At 36.4% G+C, this 24,571-nt stretch overlaps 6 protein-coding genes across 8 annotated transcripts; 3 read left to right on the forward strand and 3 right to left on the reverse strand.

The window, feature by feature from the left end:
- Nucleotides 1–531: 531 nt before the first annotated feature.
- LOC133682109 (uncharacterized) lies at nucleotides 532–2,667 on the forward strand. Its single transcript, XM_062105372.1, has 4 exons — nucleotides 532–958; nucleotides 1,652–1,810; nucleotides 1,928–2,036; nucleotides 2,214–2,667. Exons 1-4 carry the CDS (start codon nucleotides 620–622, stop codon nucleotides 2,423–2,425), a joined length of 819 nt encoding a protein of 272 aa, XP_061961356.1. The 5' UTR covers nucleotides 532–619; the 3' UTR covers nucleotides 2,426–2,667.
- Nucleotides 2,668–3,303: 636 nt separating this feature from the next.
- Nucleotides 3,304–4,836, reverse strand: LOC133681868 (transcription factor DUO1-like). Its single transcript, XM_062105041.1, has 3 exons — nucleotides 4,515–4,836; nucleotides 4,049–4,301; nucleotides 3,304–3,833 (listed from the first exon to the last, which is right to left on the reverse strand). The coding sequence occupies exons 1-3, from the start codon at nucleotides 4,703–4,705 to the stop codon at nucleotides 3,366–3,368; spliced, it is 912 nt and encodes a 303-aa protein (XP_061961025.1). The 5' UTR covers nucleotides 4,706–4,836; the 3' UTR covers nucleotides 3,304–3,365.
- Nucleotides 4,837–5,712: 876 nt separating this feature from the next.
- LOC133682367 (uncharacterized) lies at nucleotides 5,713–11,268 on the reverse strand. Its single transcript, XM_062105684.1, has 6 exons — nucleotides 11,091–11,268; nucleotides 10,144–10,415; nucleotides 9,412–10,063; nucleotides 9,095–9,294; nucleotides 8,103–8,347; nucleotides 5,713–7,858 (listed from the first exon to the last, which is right to left on the reverse strand). The coding sequence occupies exons 2-6, from the start codon at nucleotides 10,413–10,415 to the stop codon at nucleotides 5,985–5,987; spliced, it is 3,243 nt and encodes a 1,080-aa protein (XP_061961668.1). The 5' UTR covers nucleotides 11,091–11,268; the 3' UTR covers nucleotides 5,713–5,984.
- A 137-nt stretch (nucleotides 11,269–11,405) lies between these two features.
- Nucleotides 11,406–15,965, forward strand: LOC133682368 (probable mitochondrial import inner membrane translocase subunit TIM21). Of its 2 annotated transcripts, none has more exons than XM_062105686.1 (8): nucleotides 11,406–11,805; nucleotides 12,640–12,696; nucleotides 12,782–12,794; nucleotides 13,670–13,833; nucleotides 14,294–14,472; nucleotides 14,585–14,633; nucleotides 15,192–15,311; nucleotides 15,544–15,965. In XM_062105686.1, exons 1-8 carry the CDS (start codon nucleotides 11,644–11,646, stop codon nucleotides 15,712–15,714), a joined length of 915 nt encoding a protein of 304 aa, XP_061961670.1. In that variant the 5' UTR covers nucleotides 11,406–11,643; the 3' UTR covers nucleotides 15,715–15,965. The 2 variants fall into 2 exon arrangements, with proteins under 2 accessions (XP_061961670.1, XP_061961669.1); XM_062105685.1 differs by having other exon boundaries at nucleotides 11,407–11,805; nucleotides 12,782–12,800.
- Nucleotides 15,966–17,022: 1,057 nt separating this feature from the next.
- LOC133683087 (uncharacterized) lies at nucleotides 17,023–17,649 on the reverse strand. 2 transcript variants are annotated; one of them, XM_062106602.1, is made up of 2 exons: nucleotides 17,285–17,649; nucleotides 17,023–17,174 (listed from the first exon to the last, which is right to left on the reverse strand). In XM_062106602.1, the coding sequence occupies exons 1-2, from the start codon at nucleotides 17,572–17,574 to the stop codon at nucleotides 17,171–17,173; spliced, it is 294 nt and encodes a 97-aa protein (XP_061962586.1). In that variant the 5' UTR covers nucleotides 17,575–17,649; the 3' UTR covers nucleotides 17,023–17,170. The 2 variants fall into 2 exon arrangements, with proteins under 2 accessions (XP_061962586.1, XP_061962587.1); XM_062106603.1 differs by having other exon boundaries at nucleotides 17,023–17,179; nucleotides 17,285–17,646.
- A 2,986-nt stretch (nucleotides 17,650–20,635) lies between these two features.
- LOC133682045 (putative UPF0481 protein At3g02645) lies at nucleotides 20,636–24,145 on the forward strand. The gene is made up of 2 exons (XM_062105284.1): nucleotides 20,636–21,041; nucleotides 22,551–24,145. The coding sequence occupies exon 2, from the start codon at nucleotides 22,570–22,572 to the stop codon at nucleotides 23,941–23,943; it is 1,374 nt and encodes a 457-aa protein (XP_061961268.1). The 5' UTR covers nucleotides 20,636–21,041; nucleotides 22,551–22,569; the 3' UTR covers nucleotides 23,944–24,145.
- The last annotated feature ends 426 nt before the right edge of the window (nucleotides 24,146–24,571 follow it).

Raw genomic sequence — 24,571 nt, forward strand, 5'->3', positions numbered from 1 at the left:
TCCAAAACATATTAAATAAACAAAAACTAATCTAAATAGTAATCTTATCATTTATTTTTTAACCTATATATCAAAAACTAATTCAACTCAATAGCTTAAACTATTAGGTAAGATTTTAAGATATGATTTATATTATTCTCTAATATACCCGCTTAAGTAAAAGCCCTTTCAACTTGAAATTTACATAGGTCCATATTACGTTATACTTAATTTTTTATCAAATAAATAGAGATGGTAAGATTCAAACTCGTGATCGCTTGACCATCAAAACTTTGATATCATGTTAAAGAAACAATTCAACCCAATAACTTAATTAAGTTATTAGATAAGGTTTCAAAATATGATTTATATTATCTTTTAATAAAGTATATATATATATATATATATATATATATATATATATATATATATATATAGAGAGAGAGAGAGAGAGAGAGAGAGAGAGAGAGAAATTTGAAGGAAAGTGGAATAAGAAAATGACAGGATGGGAGTGTTCTTACGCTACATGTTCTTCTTCCACGAAACACACTTAAAAGAACGTTTTCTCGTTCCTCTGTCTATATATAACACATTTCCTCTTAAACCTCCACACTCCGAGCTCACGTCCACAAAAACAACAATGGACCCTACCTCACCTGAAAATAACGATGTTAAACACCAGCAAAACGTTGTCGTCATGAGACACGGTGACCGAATCGATAACTTCGAGCCATCATGGATCACAACTGCCACTAGACCATGGGACCCAGCTCTTGTAGAAGCGGGTCGGTTAAGAGCTTTTCGTACGGGTCTGAAACTTAAAACCAATCTTGGCTTCCCAATCCATCGGGTCTTTGTTTCTCCTTTCCTCCGTTGTATCCAGACCGCCTCCGAGGTTGTCTCCGCCCTCTGCGCAGTCAACGATGGGCCTGACATTGTTAGTAGCCACGTTGTCGCCATCGATCCCTCTAAACTCAAGGCAGGTGTTCTCTTTTTTTCCGTTTTCACATTTACAATACGGCAACTTGTTTAGATTATAAATGATAAGGAACTGATTAGCTAGATAAGTTGGTTGATTACTGATGATCATGGTTTTAAGTTTTTTTTTTTTTTTTGTTTAGATTATAAATGATTAGGAACTTTTTAAGTTTGTTTTGTTTTTAAGTATATGATTATAAATGATGACTTAATAGAGAGCTAAGTATTCGTTTTTTTTTTTTAATGCTAGCCTTAGTGAACCGAGACTTGGTTGCGTATCCGGTCGGGTTTTAGTCAAAATCAATGAAACAGTGACCTATGTACTTTGATAAGTACTATGAAATGAATGAAGCTTCTCGAGCTCAGTTCAAAATAAATTTCAATTTCAATTATTTTCATGTATACTCTTGAAGGATTTGATATATTTTTTACTAGTTAGTTTTGGAAACGTATTTAGAAATTTATATAAGATGTTAATGGAATTGATAATGGCATTTGGGAGCTTAAATCTTTCTGAAAGTTCATGCTAACTTAGTAATTAATTATTCATTTGGGGTCTCATTTTTTTTTTCATATTTTATTCGTTTGTGTAATGGTATCGTTGATTGTAGTTATTTTGGTGTTCATGTTGTTTGACTGGATCTCCATTTGTTTTAAGGCTTTTGTGTTTTAACTGTTGATTGTACATTTTCAGGTCTCTATTGAGTATGGTTTGTGTGAGATGTTGAATAGGGAAGCCATTAGGCGTGTTTCCGTGCCCAAAGATGGGAACTTTGGATTCAATATCGCAGAGCTTCAAGCCTTGCTACCAGCGGGGACAGTGGATCGTGCTGTGAAACCAGTGTATGAAGAGGTAAGTATAGGAAACACTGTTTGGTTAAGGGAAAAGAGCATTAAAGAGTAATAAGGTACATGCCTACGTTGCACGTCATCATGTCTGATATTTGGTTATTTTCTTGAGGAATTGTAGCTGCCACAATGGGAAGAGACTGTGATGGGTGCAAGGACTAGATATGAACGAGTTATTAAGACGCTCGCAGATAAATACCCTTCAGAAAACTTGCTGCTTGTCACACACGGTAAGCTCAGTATTTGGCTGGCCTAGTTTTAATTATCTCCTGTTTGCTAATCTGCAACACCCAATTCCCTCAAGGTCTGGTAGGAAATGCATGAAATAAGTCTTCAAAACTTTTTGCTGCATGCTTAAGAAATAATCATGTGAGGTCTTCTGATGTACCTCTTTCTTGTAAATTCAGGGGAAGGAGTAGGAGTTTCAGTTTCTGCATTTTTGGAAGACATTACAGTTGATGCTGTCGAGTACTGTGCATATTCGCAACTAAGAAGACGTGTTTTCCACAAAAACAAGTCATTTACTGCTGGAGAGTTTGAGGTGCTTACTCATAATGGTAGAACCGGCATTGGTTACAAAATCCCTGTGGCCAACGGTGCCATGGATGATGCTATGTGACCTTTTTTCTATGCCAAACACCATTTTAGACATGCCTTCCGTCAATCTTTGTAGGCTGTTTTAAGCTGCACTTGTTTGTGTTTTTTACTAGAACTCTGATCAAAGGGATTTTTAATTTAGGGCAAATTGATTACACAAGTCAATTGCATATCGTTGTTTCATCAGAGAATTGAATTGTTATTGTATCGATTGCGGAAACTTTTCTTTGGGAAAATGTTGTTTGAATCCCTTTCTGCGGAAAATGTTGAATTCCTTGTTCTGATGGGTTTTTTTTTTTTTACCGTAGGATAGACTTGGTTGAGCTCAGCTTTATATTTTCTTTTAATATATCGGTGATGTGAGGGGTTAAGCCTGTCCAACTTTATAAGAGGGAACGAGTTTGTATAATAAGCTGTTTTACTTCTCTTGAACATTGCTTTCAACCATCATGAAAAAAAGGGAGTACTTCTGTACGTCTAGATCACCCACAATAGTACAACCTTGCCATCAATCGGATGTTGATGCCGGTATAGATTGAGTAAAAGAGAGTGAAAGAGACATGGCGATGCTGGTATAGGTCGAGTAAAAGAGAGTGAAAGAGACATGGTGATGCTACACCCGACAAGGCAACACTTGCTCTTTACCTCGGGTTCTGCGACTCACTGAACAGCCACTTAATAAATAAAGTAAATGAAAAAGAAAAAAAAAGAAGATTAGCCGTTGAAATTAGCACGAACGGGCTGGAATTTTATGTTTAGCAGTCAATTTCACATCTTTATCAGAGAGAGAGAGAGAGAGACTAGTGGCAAACCGTCACATTTATAGTTCTGGAGTTAGTACAAAGTATAGCAGTCAAATGACCAACAATTTCATAAGAGCCATGCCAAATTTTTCACCTGAAGAAACTATTCAATAAATCATCCTTCTACACCCCCATAAAAACAGCCTTGTGATCAGTCTTTCACCACTCTGAAGGACTTGGAAACGGCTCAATATGATCAAACATGTCCGGTGGCAACTCATCGAAGAGGGTATCTGGGGTCACAGGATTTTTTACATCACTTGGACTATTCATACAACTTGATACTGGATCAAACAATGGAGGCCCAAGTGAAAATTGTGCTGTATCTCCGAGTTCAGGAGCGTCTATTGTTCCAAGCACATTGAGAAAGTAAGGGTCATCCAGCCTAGCCAGGAGTTCATGGCTTTCTGGGGAGAATACTAGGTCTGGCTGGGGCTGTGGGATTTGAGGGAAGGGAATTCCAGACATGGGCTCGTATTGAACAAGATTTGCATCACAGCCTGGCAACTCAGATTTAAACAATGGCGGTAATGGCATCATTCTTATCTGTTCAGGGTTCTCCAAGTAGGATGATGAGCAAGCCTTCGAGGATACCTCTTCCTCCATTGAAGAACTGAACATTGGAGCCTTAACACATAAGAAAACAAGAAGAAAGTAAATTGTCCTTCCACAACAGGTAAAAAAAAAATTACAGAAAAAACCTTTCATAGAGTCAAATAATCAAATACTACCAGAAGTCCTCAACAGAGACCAGAGAAGAAACACAATTTTTTTTTTGCAGCAACTAAAAAATCCCAAAATTTTCTTGAAAGCAAGTGATGATGCAAATATTTCCCAACTACCTCGAATGTGGGAACATCCAGAAAGACAGGAACTTTATTTTTACTCCTCTGTTGTTTGGAATTAAAAGAGGAAGGTGGTGTTCCTGAAGTCTGCAAAATCCTAGCCAACCTCTTCTGTCTGCTACTCCAGAAATTCTTCACATCATTATCAGTCCTTCCCGGCAAATACGTAGCGATTCTTGCCCATCTGTTCCCAATTTCTGCCTGCAAATCTATAACCACCCTCTCTTCCTCTGCTGAAAACTTGCACCCACTATAAAACCACACACACAGAGACACAACCAAAAAAAGAAATAAGAAATCAAGAGGAAATCCCATCTCTGGAAAATCACACATTACTGCAATGAACTAAAAACAAAGAGAAACTGAAACAACCCAGGATCAAAATCTTGATAATTTATCACTGCATGCATGTAAAATTGCAACAAGTTGAAAATGTAATTAACTAAGTTAATTTGATACTTACTTTTTCAAGTTGGGTCTAAGCTTATTAACCCAGCGAAGACGACAAGACTTGCCAGTTCTATGTAAAAGGCCTTTGGATCGAATGGAGCTCCAATCTCTGGGACCATATTTTTTAACATGGTTAATCAGTACTTCGTCTTCTTCCTCTTTCCATGGCCCTTTTCTTATTTCTTCTTTCTTAAATCCTTCCATTTTCTGACCACTAGACACTTGCTTCTCTGTCTCTTTCTCTCTCTTATGTTGTTCTTGCTGCTAGACTCTCTCTGCGACACAGGAGTCTGTGATGTTTTTGAAGATGAAAAAGAAGCGTACTTCTTTTTTTGTTCTTTGTTTTTGGGGAAGTGGCGGTTAAGGCGGTTATTGCCACTACCCTCCCCACTAATATGCCCACATTCTCCGACTCTCTCTCTAGTTCAAAGTGGTTTTGAAGTTACTTTTATGTCCCTGTTTCTTCTAACCATGGGTCCAAATTTTCTTTGAGATTCAGGCCCGGAGCAGGCCCAGGCCCAGGTTCGTATTTAAAGTAAACTGGGTTTTTTTTTCTTTTTCCTTTTCTTTTTAATTTAGCAATTTAATTAAAATTCCTTTTAACATCTAGATTTAAAGCGGGGAAAAAATATATTTTAAGGTATTGGTTTAGATGGTAAATGATTTTACTTTATATTTTATAAATTTAAATTCTAATTCGAATAATGTTTGCAAAATGAAAAAAATGTAGGAAAATCAATATAGATGGCTTGTTTTAAAATCTTATCGTAGATGGAGTCAATAGTAAATGCCAGAGATGGAGTTAATGTTGTATTTAATTAGTGTCCTATGACAAAATATATATATATATATATATATATATATATATATATATATACATATAACAAAAAAATAGATATAAAAGAGAGAAAAAATATTTTAGCTGGGGAGAAAAACAAAGAAAATTTAATAAATTAACGAATTTTTATATTTTTAAAATAAAAAAAAAATCTCTTTTCTATCCCCGTCTTTCTGTATCATCTGTATTAGAACAGCAACCAAATAATTGTTTTTCAAAGGCATCACCTAGCATTTCAATCGGCTGCATGTAAAGACATGAACTGAGTTTCTTCTCACTTCCACCCCATAAACTTTTTCAAGCATTTGCTCTTCCTTCAGACAATTATTTGTTGCTAAGGACAAGATTCTACAGTGACTCTATGAAAAGGCTCTTTCTAAATATGTTAAATTCTCTCACCAGATAAATCAACATAATGTCACAAAGAATTGCTTAGGAGTATATTTACAACTACAAGTGAAAAAAGGGAGATAGAGAAAATTGATGACACAGATCAGCAAGAGCTAGCCATCACTAGCTGCAACACAAGCAACTCTATGGCCTTTATCAGAGACTACTTGCCACCAAGCCATCAGCAATTTGTCCTGAGCCAGTTCCCTCTGAAATGACATCATTTACAGTAACCAGCTGGTTGGTAGCGGCAATCTAATTATCACTTTTGTCATTTGCAACACGCTTTTGACGTGTACGTCTAGTAAAAACCAATTTATCACTAAGAGATGGCTTCTTGAAAGAACCAGCTCCTTCAGTTTCAACCTTACCGGAAGGTTGTTCTTCAATGCACCTCGATATTGGTGAGGAACTTGGCAATGATTCTGAGTTCAAGCTGTCAACTGCTTTAGCATCGTGATGAAGATTTGAATTACTAGCCTTGTTATCACAAACCCCTTTTAATGAGAACGCATTATCATCACATCTCTGGCTCTCAGTCCTGCTTCCACCATCACTTTCTGGTTTCATCATTTCATTATCTGTGGTTCCCATCAATGATTGAACTGTATCAATCATTTGTGAATCAGAAGCCTTGTCAGTACTTGCATCTGCTGTATTAGCACTCACTAATGGCTTAGGATCCTTGTTGCGAGAAACATTTTGAGTAGTCACCTCACATTGCTCCATGGACTCCATTGATGAGATATCAATGGATAATGGTCTCACATCCATTACACTATTGTGTTCATGCCTGGCTTGATCAGTCGAAACATCATGAGAAGGAGGGCTCTTGCTCGTGTCAGAAACTGCATTATTTATAATCCTGTCTCCATTTTCAAAGCTTTCATTAGAAGCAATCTCATTAACAGAAAATAATCCAGGCAGAGAAATACAGGTGGTTGGCGGGTCACTATCCATCTGAGGACAGGCAACCTGCTCTCCAACACCATCAACAAAATCACCTCTATGACTGCCAGAAGCCTCATGTCTGACCTGATGATCATTCCTGTTAAGGGATGACACATCTTTGTCCATACGATCACTCTCATTCACTAATTCTCTAGCTTGATTTGATAAGTTTGTCCCACTTATCTGCTGCTCAAGGGAGTCCAGAGCCTGTTTCTGAGTGGCATCCACAGCACTCTGGTTGCTATCTAAATCAACTTGATTCCGAGTGACATCATCAACAGAAAGTATTCCGGGTGGAGAAATGCAGTTGGACGATGGGTCAACATCCATCTGAGCACAAGCAGATTCTTCTCTAACACCATCAACAAAATCACCTGTAACACCACGAGAAATCTCATGTGCATCTCTTTCCTGGCAATCATTCTCAGTGTAAGATGGCAGATCTTTGTCAATATGATGATTCGCATTCACTACTTCTTTATCTTGATTTGAAGAATCGGTCCCACAGACCACCTGCTGCTCAAGTGAGTTTGCAGATTTTTTCTCAGTGGTATCTGCATTAGTCTGGCTGCCATCTAAATTAACTATTCCATCTAATTGCTTCTGTACAGCAACTGCTAGAGAAGCAGCATGATCACGAATCAAACAATCATAAGGTGGGCAGCGTAGCATGTTGATCAGGGCCTGATTATACTGAAATAGGCTAATAGATGACTTTCTACTACCTTTATCACGATATAATTTAATAACTTTAAAGACATGCTCACACAAGTTGCCCATTTCCGCCCACTTGCAATCACAAATAGCAAATTCTGAACCTGGGTTCAAGACAACATGAACCCTATCTCGATCAAGCTGGTCAGTGACTTTTGCACATCTATATTCCACGACAACATCAGAGTCTGGAATCTTCAATGCTTTTCGCCAAGATGTTAAACCACTAACCCATTCATCTTTCCAGTATCTTGCAAAATCATCCCTTTCTGAGTATTCATCAAGCCAGAAGTAGGAATGCACTTTTGTACCCAACTTATCAACCAACCAATCAGCACGTTGATAAACACCAGGATTCTTCTCATTCAAGAGCCTCACTTTCAACTGCCAGTGGTAAAATTCCATTGCTGCACAAGTCTCTTGGCTTGCCAATGGCAGATTTTTTAGTGCAGTAGTCCAACTCCCTGATACAAGGAAATCTTATTTTTAGTTTTCTGAAATAAAGAGTTTTGTAAAAAATCCAACTCCAAGATTCTATAGCAATACTCCACATATTTTATCACACGCAGCCAAGTTGATCTTCTTCCAAATTGAGATATGAGGCCCATTTGCAAACCAGCTCAGGGAAATTGAAAAGAAAGAAATGTGTACAGCCTGTTTATGCTATCTTAATTACTTTTGAAAGGAAAAGAAGAGAAATTTACCAACCTATTCTAGGATACCAGGTTGCCTTGAAGTAGTCCATAAAACTAGAGCCGTCAACAAAATCTTCCATGAGAACTTCAAACAAACGTACAGTTCCTTGTCCTTTGCAAATATCATCTACTGTCTGTCCAAGCTGTCTCGATATCTGAACACGCATCTCTGTTTCCATGCACCTCTTTATTAGATTCTTATGCCATGCATGGCGAACTCGCCAAAAAGATATCAACACAGAGCACTGAAACACCTCCCTGAGAACAAGGTAAAAAAATAAGGTTTTTGTTTAGATATATATCATCCAAAAAGGAAACACGGAGGCCAAAAACTATTCTCTATTTGCCTGGACCAACACATCACGTCCACAACACAATCAATCTAAACTGCCAAGTCCCAGATCTTTGCTCAGATTGAGAATCTGAAATAATCTCCACAGATCTCATCTTACAAATTCTTATGAGCATTTCACCAAGCATTGCAGTTCAGCTCTACATGTGTTAAAAAGCACATTAATTGGTGTGTTTGGAAATGAGATAGCGGTTGCGATTCAAAGTGCTTTTCGCTTAAAAATGCATCAAAATAATATTTTTTTTATTTTTAAAAAATTATTTTTGACATCAATACATCAAAAGATCTGAAAACATTAAAAAAAAATTAAGCAAAAAAAATTCAAATTTTAGAGGAACACGGTTTGAACTGCGTTTCCAAACAGGCTCTAAAGTGTCCTTTAAGATCACAATGGTAGACAACAGTTGGTGCCTCAAGCAGAAAGTCTGAAGCAATACCGTGTCAAGCAAATTTTAAAGCGCCAGAGATCTCAAGGGACCAATCATTGCTTGTACTGAACTCTAAATTTCAGGATATAGAATTAAAAAATACCAAATCCCTGCAAAACCCATGGACATGGGCCATATGACCCTTGGAACACTCTGTAAAACAACTAAAAATGACCAAGAAGAAAAAATCATCGAATTCACATTAAAGAAAGTGGAACTGCCAACCTTATTGTGAGGATGTCTGTCAAAGGGTCATCCACTATAAAGCCAGCCAACTTCCACGAAGGATCTTTCATACAAACTCTGTTGTAAAGTGCCCTCATCCATCTATGTGCATCAGCACTAGCAAATCTTGGTGTTATGATCCAAGCTACAGGGATGGCCTTGTTGTCTGAGTTGAACACAACTAGACTGTGAACAGGATACTAAACAAAATGAAAGAAAAGAGCAAAGTCAGTTTCTGAAACATATAGAGCCATCCAGGCACTGTAATTGATATTTGGTTAGACAGGATTTGGACCATATTAACTGAAATGACAAACCTTTAATTTGTTTGTTCCAAATCTTGAATCAGAAGCCACAAGACCACGATTGCCAAACCGAATCATTTGTTGTAACTGCCACTCTGTTTGAATTCCCAAAGTGAAAGGCTCTGAATCAGAAAAATCCTCGAAGAAGAATACCTGATTCTGGTGGCTTTCAACCCACATGTTAATGCTAACTGCATCATCACTGTCCAGTTCATATGTAGAGCGGCGGATGCTCCTTTCCTGCCTCCGCACATACCTGTGTGTCAACAGGTCATCACGATTACATGGACCGCCCTGCCTTTCTACTGATTCATTGTGTCTTTGCATTATGGTCTCCACAGAGACCCCAACATATAGTAAAGATAAAACACGAAGCCGAAGATCCTCTGAGATATATGGGGCAAACATAGCACGAGTTCCTTCAGCCTTCTTATCCCGAGGGCCATGGCATGGTAACCCTTTTTTATCCACGTGCTTGTCCTGATTATATATGATCAGCGCAACAGATGGTTCAGCAATTAAACGTTTTACAATAAAGTGGCAGGTGCACCCCCTCTTAGTGTTTGGTCTCCCAGCATTTTTCTTTTTTGGAACATAAGTAGTTCTACTGGGCCGTACTATGCCACCTTTCCGATGATCATCAGGGCCAAAAGAACACCAATACCTAAAAATTCAAATGGATCACTTAACTCACAGCATTGATGGCCACTAAGTAGGAGCTGCCAAAAGAAGAGTGAAACTTACAATATGTACTCAAGGATGCCATCAACCTTTTGCTTGTAAGATGTTTGTGGAGGTCGACGCCTTCTAGCTTCAACATGAAATCTCGTTGGACAGTCTTTATTAGCAGATTCACCTCTTACAAAATCATCCACCCGAGCAAAAGGGATAAGAGCGAGTCTATCCAAATTGTCACGCCAACCTTCAACCTTTGACCACACAATATCAGAAGCAGAGAATTCCAAAGTTGGAGGATTCTGCACAGGAAGGGACAGAATCTCATCCCATCTGGCCATCTAAAAATGCACATAACAGAAATTAGGTCAGTGAATAGTTGAAGGATTATAACCTTGTACAAAGTGACATCTCATCAAACCCAAGTTTGATGAACTTAGTAAAATTATATATAAAAAAATCGTTATTCTTCAGACTATTGCAAAATCAGAACAAATAATTGTACCATCAGTGTATTGCATCATATCAAGTCCTTTGATCAACATATCTTGGAATTATTAAAATTTTAAAATGAATTATAGCACCACTAATCTATTTTATCATATCAACTCCTGTAATCAACTTATCTTGAAACTGTAAATATAGAAAACAAGCATAAAAAACCGACCTTTGTATAGAAAACAAGCATAATGACTTTACAATTTAAACATATTGACTATGGATGGACGAATCAATCTTCAAATTTCCTGTCATAATCTTAGTGTCTAAACTTTTGGAAAACAACCCAAAATATATATATATAAAATCCTTAAAAGTTCTTGTACACCTTGAAAAAGTTCTCTTCTTAACAACTCCTAAACAAACAGCTCTATACAGAAATGAATCCATAAACAAAAAACTACGAAGAAAAACTGCACTAATTTGAGTGTTAAAAAATTTCCAACTTTTCTCCATTTTTCTCCTGGCCTCGAGGGTGCCTTGGAGTTTCTTCATTTTTATGTAAATAGAGAACTTACCAGCAACAAAACTGGGCTGCTGCAAAGCAGTAGTGTTAAAAAGACAAGCCAAATTCTTTTTAAACAAATTCAACTCCTTTCCTTCTTTCCCTACCTCGCTGTGTATGAGTTTTCTCTCTGGCAGCTGCTAGGTGCTAGCTAGCTCTCCTCTGATTTTGAGGGAACAAAAAAGGAGAGATAAACAAGCCATACGGTTCAAATTCGGGCTTTCGTTATACGGGCTAAGTTTTGAGGAGTGAGCCCAAAGAATAGTGGGTTCTTGCCTTCTTGGGTTTCTTACACGTGAGGTTTCTTCTTGCACGTGTCTGCAATAAAACCCCAAATTGCTTGCCATTGGGTTTTTGGTTCTCTCTCTCTCTCTCGATATCTTAATACAGGGTCGAAGTATATGATTTCTGGGTCTTGAATATCTCTCAATTTCAGCATCTGGGTCTTATTTTATTTGGGTTTTTTAACCTTTTTTAGGCTATAAGAGTTGGTTTTTGTGTTAAGGTTTTGATTTTTTTTTTTTACTAAATAGAAAAGGTAGGGGTTTTTATTGTAGTATTAGAAGATGCAACATATTAGGAGATGCAGCGGTTTTTTGAGATCTCAAAATGGGCTGCCTTTATTTTTGGAGAGAAGGATTGTTAAGGGAGTATCTGATGTGGGTTTGGCGTCCTTTTCAACATCCATGGCTGCACAAAGAAGTGCACTTGGTAATTCAGCCACTAGGGTAAATATTTGTCTTTTTTCCTTTTTAGTTTCAGCTTCGTAACTTTGAGACACTGCGACTTGCCTTCGGAGTTGAAGTTGGTTATTTACAGCTTTTGTTGTGGTTTGAGTTCAAATTTAGTTTGTGCGTCGTGTGTTTTATGGTTGTTTGAAGAAACTTGTTTTATATTGAATGCAATAGAACTTGAATGTCAATGTAATGGTAATGCATGTTGCCTCAAAGTGTTGCCACTTTGAGGTATATTAACGAGACGTGGATCCTATTGAACTCATTGTGCCAAAGTATTGCAATGAATGAATTTAACCTCCCGAATGAAAATTTTGTCTTAGCTTCATTTAAGATATGCTGACCTTTCTTTTCGGCGCTTAGCCTATATAATGTAATGCAAATGACATCCTTGAGTTGTAGATTTCTCCAGGTTCTGGCCTTCTAAAATGAGGAGGCAAGATTAGTTTCAGTGATATTAGAAAAATTCACCTGTCAGAAACGAGATTGAATCCCCAGTCATACTCTTTCTAGTTATAATTTTCCTGTTACCCTTTTTTTTCTTATAAAAATCACTTCTCTTCCTTTCCCCTTCCTGGCTTTAAATGAAGCAACTAATTCAACCAGTTATTTGCTCTTTGTCATTACTACCCTTGTTCTGTTTGTTGGCTCCTGTTGTTACCTTAATGCTTCTGGAAATGTCTGTCAATAAGTAACTGTTTTTACCATAAACTTACGGTACAATTGGGTAATTTTCTTTTCATAGTTGAAATCCTGTTTGTTTCAAGCATATTAGTTAAATGTGATGTATTGGTATTTGATCTAAGTTACATTCTGATGTTGACTCAGCTGCCAAAGTCAGATTATGTGAGACATTTTGCTTCCAATGCCAACCATTTGACTAAGGTGAGGTGGTTAGGTATTTTCACTTTCATTTCCCCTCAGCTTGTAACTGCAGACTGATTTTGTTTTATTTCATTCTATTTTGTAGGACATACTTCGGGGTAATGGTTAGTGATTGTTATGCTCCACTTTATTGAATCATTATGCTCGTGTAAGTCTCATATGCCCAAATCTGATATAGTCTTCTCTCTTGTTGCTGAGAGTTGTTCGTCTGCCTCTTTGGCAAAAGTTTCAGTAAAAGCCATTCTCTTTATTGAGAGCGGTGCCCTTGGACTATAGTAATCTGGGGAGTTCTTATTTGCTTACTGCATTATTGCTCATCCTGGAAGTCATTTTTTGTTTGCTTGCAAGAGAATTATGCTAGGATTAAAGATCTTATACGAATCATTTTTATTGGCTGGTCTCATTTTCTGATATGGAGCCAGTGACCCTCATCCGCTCCTCCAGATTTTTTATTTTGGCATAAAAGGAAGTTTCAGGATGCCCTCCTGAATCAGTAGTTGATCTAGTCTATCCCTATGAATGTTTCACCACAAGTTGTAGTTTGCATGTTTACTGACTAAATCTCATATTTCGAGCTGTTGTAATGGAGATCTAATAGCCTTTTTGATAAAGGGTCTAGCAAAGAAAGAACATGACAATGAGCTGATTTTATTGAATCCTTGGATGTCTCATTGGGAGTTTAGGTAAAAGATCATAAAGAAACTATAGTAGGATCGATCACTTTAATGCTAGGACCTGCAAGAAATAATTGAAAACTTAACAGTTTTAGATAGTGTAACTAAAGTCAATGCAGGAGAGGAGTTGTAGCCATACAATTCATATAATATAATAAAGTATTTGGAGCCACACAAAGTGCTGCAAGTTTACTGACATTTAGTGTCAGACATGCATATCCTCCGGTTCTGGAGCAAATTGTTTTGGTTATTGATTTCTCTCTTTTTGCAAATTAATTCTTGACAGTGATATTTGGCAGGTATCCCTGCTATGTATGGAGGTAAATCTAACAGAGAATGCCTGGTTAGCCTTAGGTCACCCTTTCAAATCATGGAAAACCATGGAGGAAGCACCATTAATATTTGTGTTGCTAGATCCTTTGCATCGAAAGCTTCGAAGAAAGAGACACGAAATCAATCTGAGGTTTGAATTCAAATCAAAGTTCTTGAACTTACGTGTTTATGTTTTATCCGCATGCTATTTAGATTACTCTGATTACAGTTTAAGTAGAACACTTGAATGAATCTTGTGTTTCTATGCAGTCAACCTTTTTATCCATAAAATGATAAAAATGGAGTATATTTCTATTATAAGGATACTATCACTATCTGGGTGGTTCTAGATTTTTATATAGGAAATATATGTTTGCTCCATACTTCATTGTTGAAACAAATTGTTTCTTTCAAGAGGGAATTTTTAAATTTCTTCTGTGTTTATGTACTCCCAACATAGCGGCCTCTGAACCATCCTGACCACATATGTTTTTGTTTTACCTTTTTGCTTTACATATTGGTTTCACTTTGTGTTCTCCGCACGAAGTATTTTTTCTTCCCTGAAAACTTGTGCTCTTAAACTATTAATTGTGCTCTGCCACTCTGGACAGACCAGAAAAGACTTATCTACTGTCGAGGATCCTTTTGATGCTCCAACATACAATATCCCAGAGAAGCCTGTGATGTTTACAGAGGGTGCTTCCTACAGCATTATAATTCTTGCAGGACTTGGTGTTGCTGCTGCTGCAGCTTATGCTGTTTTCAAGGAGCTGATATTTGAACCAAAAGAGTAAGAGTTGATTTTTCTTATTAAATTATACAAACATGGTTAAAAATACATTATTTGAGGTTTTGCCTTCTTTTCCTGATTCCACTCTGATTTGAGCCATGACCTGTGATAGATACAAGATTTTTAACAAGGCTCTGAAAAGGATTCAAGATGACAGTCAGGTTTGTGAAAATTGATATTCTTTGTCTGGCCGCACAATTTTTAAAGCACTTGTTCCTCTTCTATTTATTATCATGATGTTCAGTGGACCTGAAAAGGAGACTTTATCTTACAATGGAGCAGTCATTTGAGGTTGCCCTTTGTGGAAACACCCCGAGTATGTAACTGGTGTGACTGATTATGCAGTAACAATAAATCACACGGTTATTATCAACTGTCATCTGAAAATAAGAATGGCAGTGGGTGCTTAACTTCAAGTAGTTGGGTACAGTATATTGGCAAAACTAATATAAAGAAAACAAATTCTTTCAAAATGTAATCACAAAGTTGTGAGGGAGGTTTTAAATACTATAGATAAAATTCAGAAAGATCTGGTAGTAAATGGTCAAAAGGGTTCTCACTGGCAACTAAACTTTGCCATCTATGTTCTTGTACTATAAAAGACCATGATTGCAGGCTGTTTCAAAATTTGAAAGCTGCATCATATTGGTGGTATTCTTTACATATGTTGATTTGCAATTTTGTCATTTACTTTGGATTATATTTTCTTTGAAAATCAGGTCAGGGTGAGGATTGGATCCCCTATTACAGGTTATGGTCAGGAAAGTAGAAATCGTGCTGCTCGCCAACGAATTCCCAATAGGATCTTTACTGATGAAGATGGTGTGGAGCATGTCCAGGTAAACTGTGAAGCAACATAATTTATAATAACCATATGAAATTTGTCTTGTGCATCCAAGAAATGCAAAAGGTTCCAGGATTGTGAATAACATTCCTGAATTATCTCCAGAACCTCCTTCCACTTTAAGAAGAAATAAAGTGAAAAATTTTCATAAGAACAAAGAAATTGAGGATAATTTTGATTTTCTGTGTAACTTGGTATCTGCTTACTCGTTGCCTCATTGAATGTAGATTAATTTCTATATTCGTGGGCCGCATGGTGCTGGGAAGGTTTCTGCTGAGATGTTCAAAGACAAAGTGGACAAGCAGTGGAAGTATACATACTTAATTGTCGAGACCATGCAACCTTCACGATCACAGTTGATTCTGGAGTCTTATATGCCTGCGCCAGTGGTTGCGTAAAACATGTACACAAGCGTTCCATAGCTTAGATATGGTTTCTTTTTGTACCAATTTGATCTGGAGCTGGGGTTACTAACTCTCGTCAATAGATATGAATAATTTGTATACGTTCTCGTGAGATTGATCCTTAGTTTTCTTGAGAGCTACAGTTTTGTCCTTCTGAGCTGATAAATTTTTTGTTCACTGAGAAAGCAAAGATCCTGAAATGTTATTGATTGGTCATTGAATTAAACAATTTTGTTGGTGATTAACATTGTGTTTTTAATCACTTGTCTAGAGCAGGTGCTCAAGTTATAGTCTATCCTCGTTCACCAAGGAAACAAACGTGGATTGAACACAACAGATGTTCGCCAGTGCGATCTCATTGAGTCGCCGGGATCTGAATGAACCAATACTTGCAACATGGAACCTTTTTCTTTTGCGAGAGCCAAATAATGACGTTGCATGATCATGATACCCCGCACAATTCCGTCACAAGCAAACCCAACTTCATCACTGTAATGCCTGGATTTTACATGAACACGTGCATGAACCAAATCCTGACAGGCAGTGGCCAACAGTGGTTCGCCATTCTTCGTTGCTATGCTCCCTGTTACACCCATCCATCAATCTTTCGTAAGAGGTTGATCATAATGCCAAGAATAGGCTTCCCCTTGTAAAGAAGAGCAAAGGGTTCCAAACTTGCACCTTTTCCAAGTAAAAGCTGTATGTTACATCAATAGGATCCACAACCCTAACAAAGTCTGGAAGCTTGGTGTCATGGATGATGATATCTTTAGAATTCCACTTGGTATCTTCGCCAAAAACTGCATGGGAAGGGAAGTTTTCAAGAATGATGGAAACTATAGCTTCTTCGACTTCTTTATCCGCAACTTTTACAGGGCTATCTCCATCACACACACAGATGTATATTTATATTGCAAGCATCAAAAAATCCCTTCAACTATATAATTAGCCTCAATTCTGCCACTAAACAAATCTTTTTCCTCAGTTGGATCTCCCAAGTTACAGAAATTTTAAGAATCCGAAGAAGATCCCAGGCCATGCTACCTCCCTCGTTTGCTAAACAGTCTGCACAAACATTACCTTCGCAATAAACGAGTTCTTTAACTTCTGCTCAGCACGTTCTTTATCAACCACTATAATTGAGTCCCAGAGGGTCTGTTCAATGTGTCTGTTAAGCATTTGATCAAGCAAGACCAAGAACATCAAATTTCCATGCTAATTGACTCTTGGAAGCAAGTTAACCAAAACAGAATTTTAACTTCATTAGGCAATGATTATAGAAAAAGGTACTCTCTCAAACAATAATCAAAAGAAAAAATCTTATTACAAAAGAAGTATTGTGAAGTACATCATATTGTTGACATCTACAGCTTGCATTCTAGCATTACAAAACATAGGACACGAAACTGCACACATCTGCAAAATTCTTGATGCCCCTTTTCATCGATCATCAGCTTTTCTAACAAAAAAAAAATGATAAACAACAATCAATGGTTGTACAAATGTAATTTTTTGGGACTCTAAAAAAAAGCATACAGATGATGAAAGAGAGCAAGCAACTTACTCTTTTGTTACTCTTGGAGGAACCCCAAGCCCAGTCCTTATATTTGCTCCCAATTCTATAAGATCTTGTACCTTGTGGATGCCAGACGCTTGAAGGGAAGCAATGGAAGCAGAAGCGGCGGAACCCACAAAGAGGGAGGCAACGGCGAACGCTTTTAAGGGCATGAGACGAGAGTCGCCAGCGAAGCCTCTTTTATATGCTGAAATGCCCCACCCAAACTTGGCCATGCTTGCCATTGCCCACCACCACCACCACTGGGTCTCGATGCCGCCACCGCAGCCATTCTCCATTTCTTTCTTTCCGCTGAGTGACTGGGACCCCACCTTGAAGGCTCGAACTCATTTCTTTGCGGTCATTGATAAGGGGTCTGATTTGTAGGCCTAATAATTATTGATTTCTCTTCTTTTTAGCCCATGTAGGCCCATACAAGTCGCTGGGTATTGGGACGAGGCCTTTTAAATCCTCTGTGGACTCTAGTCCTGGTCAAATGAGAAGACACGTATGTGGCTGGCTAATTATTTTTCTTTTTCTTTTTCTTTTTCTTTTTTTTTTCCAGTTAAAAAGCTCGTTGCCGTTGGAGTTAATTTTGCACTGCCATTTTTTTGTTTACTAGCTGATAACAAAATTAAGGGATCAATTAGACCGTCTTTTACATGAGATGTAAACTAAGTTAAACTTTTAATATTTTTGGATAATTAAACCTATGATCTCTTGGATGAAACAAATACCAATAAGTTAGGTAACATTTAATTATTTTTCTGAATAAAAAAAACAGAAAAAATAATATAATAGAAAAGACAAAGATAAAATTATATTTAATAATGTTATACAAGACAAAACAGAAAACAATATTATTTCTTCAGGATAGAAACCAGTTAAAACATGGTCTTTCATTTCTCAAATATAAAAACTAAAATATAAATAAAATAAAATTTTATGCAAAAACTAAAAATTCTAAAATCAAAGAGACCAGACAAGAAGTGAATAGAGAATATGTGGATTAAATAGTATTTTTCTTGTGAAAATAAGACAGGCCATGCAATTTTTTTTATTTATGTGTTTGATATTTATTTTTTAATTTTTTATTTATGATATAAATTAAAATCAAATCTCATTAAATTGACCTCCAACAAACCTAATCAAAACCTCCATCCCCCCAAGATCATCCAAAGAAAATAAACCATAGACTCACAAAACACAAACACTCAAAACAGCACGCAAAAGCATAGTTTTGAGACCCGGCTCGATTCAAGACCCGTGTTCTGAGTTTCGACCGGGTTACCGGAACGTCTGGGTCAATTCTTTTTTTAAAATCAAAATGATATCATTTTAGTAAAAAAAACAAAATAAAAGTCAACGAGTTACAACTTAATTTTTGACCGGATCATATCGGGTTTTTGCTTCTTCTATTTTTTCTTCAACCTGGCCCGGTTCCAGTTTCGGGTCGACTCGTTGGGCCGGACTGGATTTCAAAACTATGCATAAAAATATAATAAAAAATATTAAAATCCAGATAGTTTTATAAGGAAAAGTACAATCCATGATGCAGAATAAAATGCCCCCAGGAAATAGTTTTCTTTAAATAAATGAGAACTGACCCTTGAATGTAACTATAGATCAAGATCATTGATGTCCTCTTGGAGTTAGCCGAGTGCACTTTTCAGCTTGGACCCCCACCACCCACCAACATTTCGAAAGATTCACCAATTTCCTTTTGTAATTCGAATGACTAATAACTGAATTCGGCTTTCGGTCTTCCGCGGAAAGTAGCACAAAATAAAATTATTTTAGAGGGTGTAGGAGAGCGGTCCAGTGAATAAAATAAAATAAAATGAAATAAGATGATGGTATTAGTAAAAATTATTGAAAATATTAAAAGAAATAGATGCATAAAAATAATTTTCACAAAATCACATGCGCCTGTGAAATCATTGTTCATTTCTTATTTTTATTTTTTCATTCTTAAATTTTAATTTTATGTGATTTTATCCTACCTAAAAATTAATTGCTTTTGATTTCTTAAGAAATTATAGAATGTAAAGAAAAGAAGCTGAAATGAATAATGCATCAAAAATAGGTAGCGTGCTAGGGTTTTTGCAAAGAATACACTTAAGTTCTTAATCTTTAAAAATAATATAATTTATACCTTTTAAGTATCTTCAAATCATAAATTTAATTTTAATATAAAAGTTAATTTATATTATTTTTCATTCTTAGTTAAAGAGAGAGAAAGAAAAAGTTATTATTCACATTATTTTTACCTTTAAAATGATTTTTCTTAGTGTCTTTAGTTTCTATCATGTGAGAGAGATTTTATAGTGGTTGTTTAAAGTCCCAATATTGCTTGAAAAACAAATCTAAGTTGATAAAACAAAATCTAACTCGGTTAGATTTCTCGGTTAGATTTTGAGATTTTGGATTTTTTTGAGGTGTTTTGGGTTGATGAATTAGTTTATAGGCATTCCAATGATGTTGATGAGATATTTTGGGTTCAAAGAGCTTGAAAATTGGGTTTTTTGAGAAAAAAAATATTATTTTAATTTTTCAGTCACCACAATGATAGTTGGAGCTTGAACTCGTATATGACATATTGTTTGCCTCAATAGGCGACATGTCGCTCATATATATTTTTTTTAAAAAAATTGATACCCAACCCTTAAAAAATAAAAATAAAATTAAAATCAAGCCCAAACATACAAGTTTTTTTCCAGTTAATTTTTTTTTTATCGTTAATATTTTTTATATTTATTTTTATAAATAATTTTTAATTAGATATACAGTGAAGCTTTTCAATTTGCATTTAGAATATTTTTGGTAATAAAACACATAGTAAAAACCTATTTATTTTTATTATTATTTTGAAAAAAAGTTTACCCGCAGCAAAGCGCGGTGAAATATGTGGTCAGAAGGACGAGCTGTCGGGCCATTTGATTATCATAGTTAACAAACGTCCAAAGTCCCTTCCCCACCACACTCACTGTCGTTTCTTTGTGGTGTATAGAATAGAAGAGGGGAATGAAAAGGCTGTCACATCGGAGGATTCAGACGACTTTACCTTTGTTTATCAAATACTTTGTCCTTGATCTAAGCCACGGTTGCTTTTTCGCCTGCATGATGCTGTTGTCGATTAACTTTAAAATATTTTTTATTTAATTATATAATAATTAAAATCAATATTTGTAGAAGTTAGAAAGATTTAGATTTTAAAAGAAAAAAAAATGTATTTCTTAAGTCAATGTAATTATTATTTTTTGAATAATTATAGAAAGTATATTAAAAAGACATGATAAAACTAATAGAACTATTAGCCAAAGCAAAATATAGTACAGAACAAAAAAGAAAAAGGTTTTTACGGGCATAGGATCAGACCAGCCCCGTAGCTTTTTCAGATCAAACGACCTCCAGTAGGAAGGGAATCTTTCAAGGTAAACAGATATGAGAGAGGTAGGGTTTGGGTTGTTGATTTGTCGAAGAGCGTGTTGAGGATGATGGTTAAAAGGTAGGGTTTTGTGAAGGGGTGAAGGAGGGCAAAACAAAAAACATAACGGAATAAAACTTGAAAGTAAAAATCTTTGGATAGGAGATTTTCTAGAGAGAGAAATGATGACAAGTAGAGAGAGAGGAGTACTTCTCGTATATACATATCAGTGAGACAGAGAGAGTGAGAGAGGGAGGCTGCATTCAACAGATGATCAGTATAGCAATATCCAGGGAAGGAGCTGTGTGCTGCTTACAACAAAACAATTGCTTTCCTCAGGTAAAGGCACTCAGGTTCTTTGCGCAAGAGCTACTTTTAGTGTTCTTTTTTCTTTCTTTGTTTCACTATATTTGGTCTAATACAGATGAAATGTTTAAAGTTTTCAATTAAGCCTTAATTTAGCGGTTCTTACTTCTTAATGATAAATGAAGTTCGTCTTTTAGGCTTTAACCCTCCCTCATGAGTTCTCAATTACTTGGCTGATCTCCCCTACCCTGCGAGGTTAATAGTTCCATTATAATTAAAGATTAAGATTCTCTCGTAAGATCACGATACGCTGTGTAGGATATGCTACTTCCGAAGGAATTGTGTACGTAGAAATATCCCAGAACACAACTTTCCTTCGGAAAAGGCAATTGCATTGCTTCAGCAATAAATATTCCAAAATGGTTCTATACTTGGCAGAAAACAGTTTTGGCTTTTTGCAGAACAACACTAAAACAAGATGGTCTTTAGCTAGGAAGAGTTGTTTTCGTGGTTTTATTCGCTTGGGAGTGTTTTAATATGTTTTGCCCAGATTTTCTTATATTTTGTTAGGTTTTTTTGCTGTTAATTGATGACAATCAATTATATAGTTTGTTTCCTTAACTTTTGTTCCTTTCAATTTAGGCCTTATAAGTTATGTTTTCGTGGTTTTATGCACTTGGGTGTGTTTTAATCTGTTTTGTCCAGAATTTCTTATATTTTTTTAGGTTTTCTTGTTGTTAAATTTTACAAAATTAGGTTATGACTCCTTAGAAAAACAAATTGAAAGCTAAAGCTGGAGGACCAAAAAACAATAGTGTATATATATATATATATAAAAAAAGAATAAAAGAATTTAGTATATGATGATGTTCTTAGTTCTCATGAATTCTGCCTCATCTTCAATGCAACCAATAATAATAATAAATCAATGAAATACCCAGATAGATCATTACATGATAAAAAAGAGAATTCACATTTTTTTTCTTAAAACATTCAATTGACAATCTTGAAGCAGAATTCTTACTTCCCATGACATAACTTAATCCCACATCTCCATTTGGGTTAATTAAGGCCAGTGGAGGTTCAACATTCATGATTTTTTTAAAACGAAAAACTAAACACAGAACAAATTGAACAAATAAATTGCTAGAGCTGAATCAAAACAATGATAAAATTACGGATCCACATGAACGAGATCATATCATAGATAATGTTAAAAAAATATTCTACATGACACACCTATATAATCTACGGATCAGGATGATGGGAAATCAACAATAGCCATAATACACATGTAATCTCCCATGATTTGCTCTGTATTTTTCAATCAACTACATGATTTTTCCTTGAAAATAGTTTCTTGTACAGTTGTTTTGTTTTGATTTGTATGATCTAGTCTTAAAACTTGTTAAGAGTGGCTGGAAAGCAAAACTAAATCGTTTTAGATGTGAATTGAAATGAATGTAAGATTGTAGCAACCATGGTACACTTGATTTGGAGATATATTTTTATCGCCAGTGATTCAATTGGCTGTCTCTCCAGGACAAAAATCTGTTGACAAATGGAAAACGATATTAATTCCCCAAGTGCTTCAAATAAGGATATTGGCATGGCAACACGTTCAAATAATGAAGACAGGATTGATAAGGCAAGTGCTTCAAACACGGGAAAGGAGATTGAAGCGGCAAGTGCTTCAAATGTTCTGAAAGATCTAGCAGATGGGATAGCAAGATTCAAACCTGGAAAATGTCCCGAGCACTGTATCTACGAGGTACCCCGCTCACTTCGAAGCATAGAACCGAAAGCCTACACTCCACAAGTAGTTTCACTAGGCCCTGCTCACTGTGGCCACGAGGAACTGGTGTCAATGGAGAAGCAGAAATTGAGATATTTAGCAGAATTCATGGATGGGAAGAAGGTGACATTGGACGATCTTGTGACCATAGTTCAGAAGAATGAAATGGAAATTCGAGGCTGTTATAACTTCAATCGTAGCAGTGATGATTTTGTAAAGATGATTCTGTTGGATGCTGTCTTCGTCATTGAATTCTTGTTGCAGTTCTTTAACCTTTTCTGTGAAGAAGTTCCTATATTACCTGAGCCTCGGATGGTGTTTGGTTTACAAGTGGACTTGATACTACTTGAAAATCAGCTACCTTATTTCATTCTGGAGAAAATATACGAGAAAACCTATTCAGACCCTGAAACACAAGCTAGCCTTACTTTTCCTGAGCTTGTAGCCTTCTACTTTGGACATTACTACAGGATTTCAGAGAGACCAAAAGTCAACTCAGTAGGGATAAAGCATTTCACTGATTTTCTGAGATATGTTATGTTGAACGAGTCCCTGGAGACATTACCTCGTCGTCCTTGTACCATCAAACTGAAATACAGTGCAACCATGCTTCATAGAGCAGGATTGAAGTTTGAGGCAACTGAAAACAGTTGTGTACTCGACATAAATTTTGTCAACGGAGTGTTGAAAATGCCACGCTTTGAAGTAAATCAGAGCTTCGAATATGTGACACGAAACCTCATGGCATATGAGCAGTGCCACTACCCATATAGCACTTACATATGCAATTACTTTATGTTAATGGACCATCTTATCAACACCGAAGAAGATGTGGATTTGCTGGTTAAAGTGGGGGTGATTGATAACTGGCTAGGAAACAATGCCATGGTTGCAGATTTGATTAACCGGCTTTGCGAGCAAATTAGTGAGTTTTTCACTTGTTATCATGATCTTTGTGTTGATTTGAACGCCTACTATGAGAACAGGTGCAACCATAGAAAGGCAACCTTGAAACTTGTATATTTCAGCAATCTTTGGAGAGGTACCGGAACTGTTGCTGCAGCTGTCCTGCTGATCCTCACTTTGATACAGGCTGTATGTTCAATAATGTCACTTCTAGGTCCAAAGCAGCTGATCTAGTTTTATTTCTACAGTCAGTATCTGGTTATGGTTTCCCATATGGTCTACATAATTGATGTGTATTTCAATAGAGTTGCTTCTATAGGCTCGAAGCAGGAGGTTTAAAGCTACTGTAGTAGCAGGATTGTTTTCCGAGTAGTTTTTGTCAGCCTAATGCAGTGTTATATTCTGCTAAAAGCAGTTGGATTTTTCTTTTACACTATTGATCTCATCATCATCATTATTGATAAAATATTAATCTCATAGTTACATCGATAAAAATTCAATTAATTAGTTTAACGCTGTTGGTTTTTGGTTCTGCTAATAACTGCGGACCCGAGGGCTTCATGGAAGTTGAACATTCCTGTTCGTTGCCCTAAATACATGTTTATGTGATGAAGAGGAAAATGCTCAGCATTTCTGCATTCCTTAAGACCTCTAACATGGCTGCCTATATCATTCATTTTTTCTTCAATAAGTTTCTACTTTCCAGGTTACTACTCTTCTATGGTCGTGTTAATTAGTCCTTGTAAATTCTTCATAAAAAGCATTTAATCCTTCACGGACATGACGATGGCGAGTGTAAATTTGTCCAAATCCTCCACAAAGTTGGTTAATCAAATCTGCTACCATAGCGTTGTCCTCTAGC

The sequence above is a fragment of the Populus nigra genome, chromosome 2 (assembly GCF_951802175.1).
Source record: "Populus nigra chromosome 2, ddPopNigr1.1, whole genome shotgun sequence".
Classification (NCBI taxonomy): domain Eukaryota; kingdom Viridiplantae; phylum Streptophyta; class Magnoliopsida; order Malpighiales; family Salicaceae; genus Populus; species Populus nigra.

Coding starts and splice junctions, on each gene's coding strand:
- LOC133682109 (XM_062105372.1), top strand. CDS start 620: ATGGACCCTACCTCACCTGAAAATAACGATGTTAAACACCAGCAAAAC. Junction 959..1,651: donor TCGATCCCTCTAAACTCAAG/GCAGGTGTTCTC, acceptor GTACATTTTCAG/GTCTCTATTGAGTATGGTTT. Junction 2,037..2,213: donor CTTGCTGCTTGTCACACACG/GTAAGCTCAGTA, acceptor TTGTAAATTCAG/GGGAAGGAGTAGGAGTTTCA.
- LOC133681868 (XM_062105041.1), bottom strand. CDS start 4,705: ATGGAAGGATTTAAGAAAGAAGAAATAAGAAAAGGGCCATGGAAAGAG. Junction 4,302..4,514: donor CTTAGACCCAACTTGAAAAA/GTAAGTATCAAA, acceptor GTGGTTTTATAG/TGGGTGCAAGTTTTCAGCAG. Junction 3,834..4,048: donor TGGATGTTCCCACATTCGAG/GTAGTTGGGAAA, acceptor TTATGTGTTAAG/GCTCCAATGTTCAGTTCTTC.
- LOC133682367 (XM_062105684.1), bottom strand. CDS start 10,415: ATGGCCAGATGGGATGAGATTCTGTCCCTTCCTGTGCAGAATCCTCCA. Junction 9,295..9,411: donor TTGGAACAAACAAATTAAAG/GTTTGTCATTTC, acceptor CATTTTGTTTAG/TATCCTGTTCACAGTCTAGT. Junction 7,859..8,102: donor AACCTGGTATCCTAGAATAG/GTTGGTAAATTT, acceptor TCCTTGTATCAG/GGAGTTGGACTACTGCACTA.
- LOC133682368 (XM_062105685.1), top strand. CDS start 11,644: ATGCAACATATTAGGAGATGCAGCGGTTTTTTGAGATCTCAAAATGGG. Junction 14,473..14,584: donor CTGATATTTGAACCAAAAGA/GTAAGAGTTGAT, acceptor GACCTGTGATAG/ATACAAGATTTTTAACAAGG. Junction 15,312..15,543: donor ATGGTGTGGAGCATGTCCAG/GTAAACTGTGAA, acceptor CATTGAATGTAG/ATTAATTTCTATATTCGTGG.
- LOC133683087 (XM_062106603.1), bottom strand. CDS start 17,574: ATGGAGAATGGCTGCGGTGGCGGCATCGAGACCCAGTGGTGGTGGTGG.
- LOC133682045 (XM_062105284.1), top strand. CDS start 22,570: ATGGAAAACGATATTAATTCCCCAAGTGCTTCAAATAAGGATATTGGC.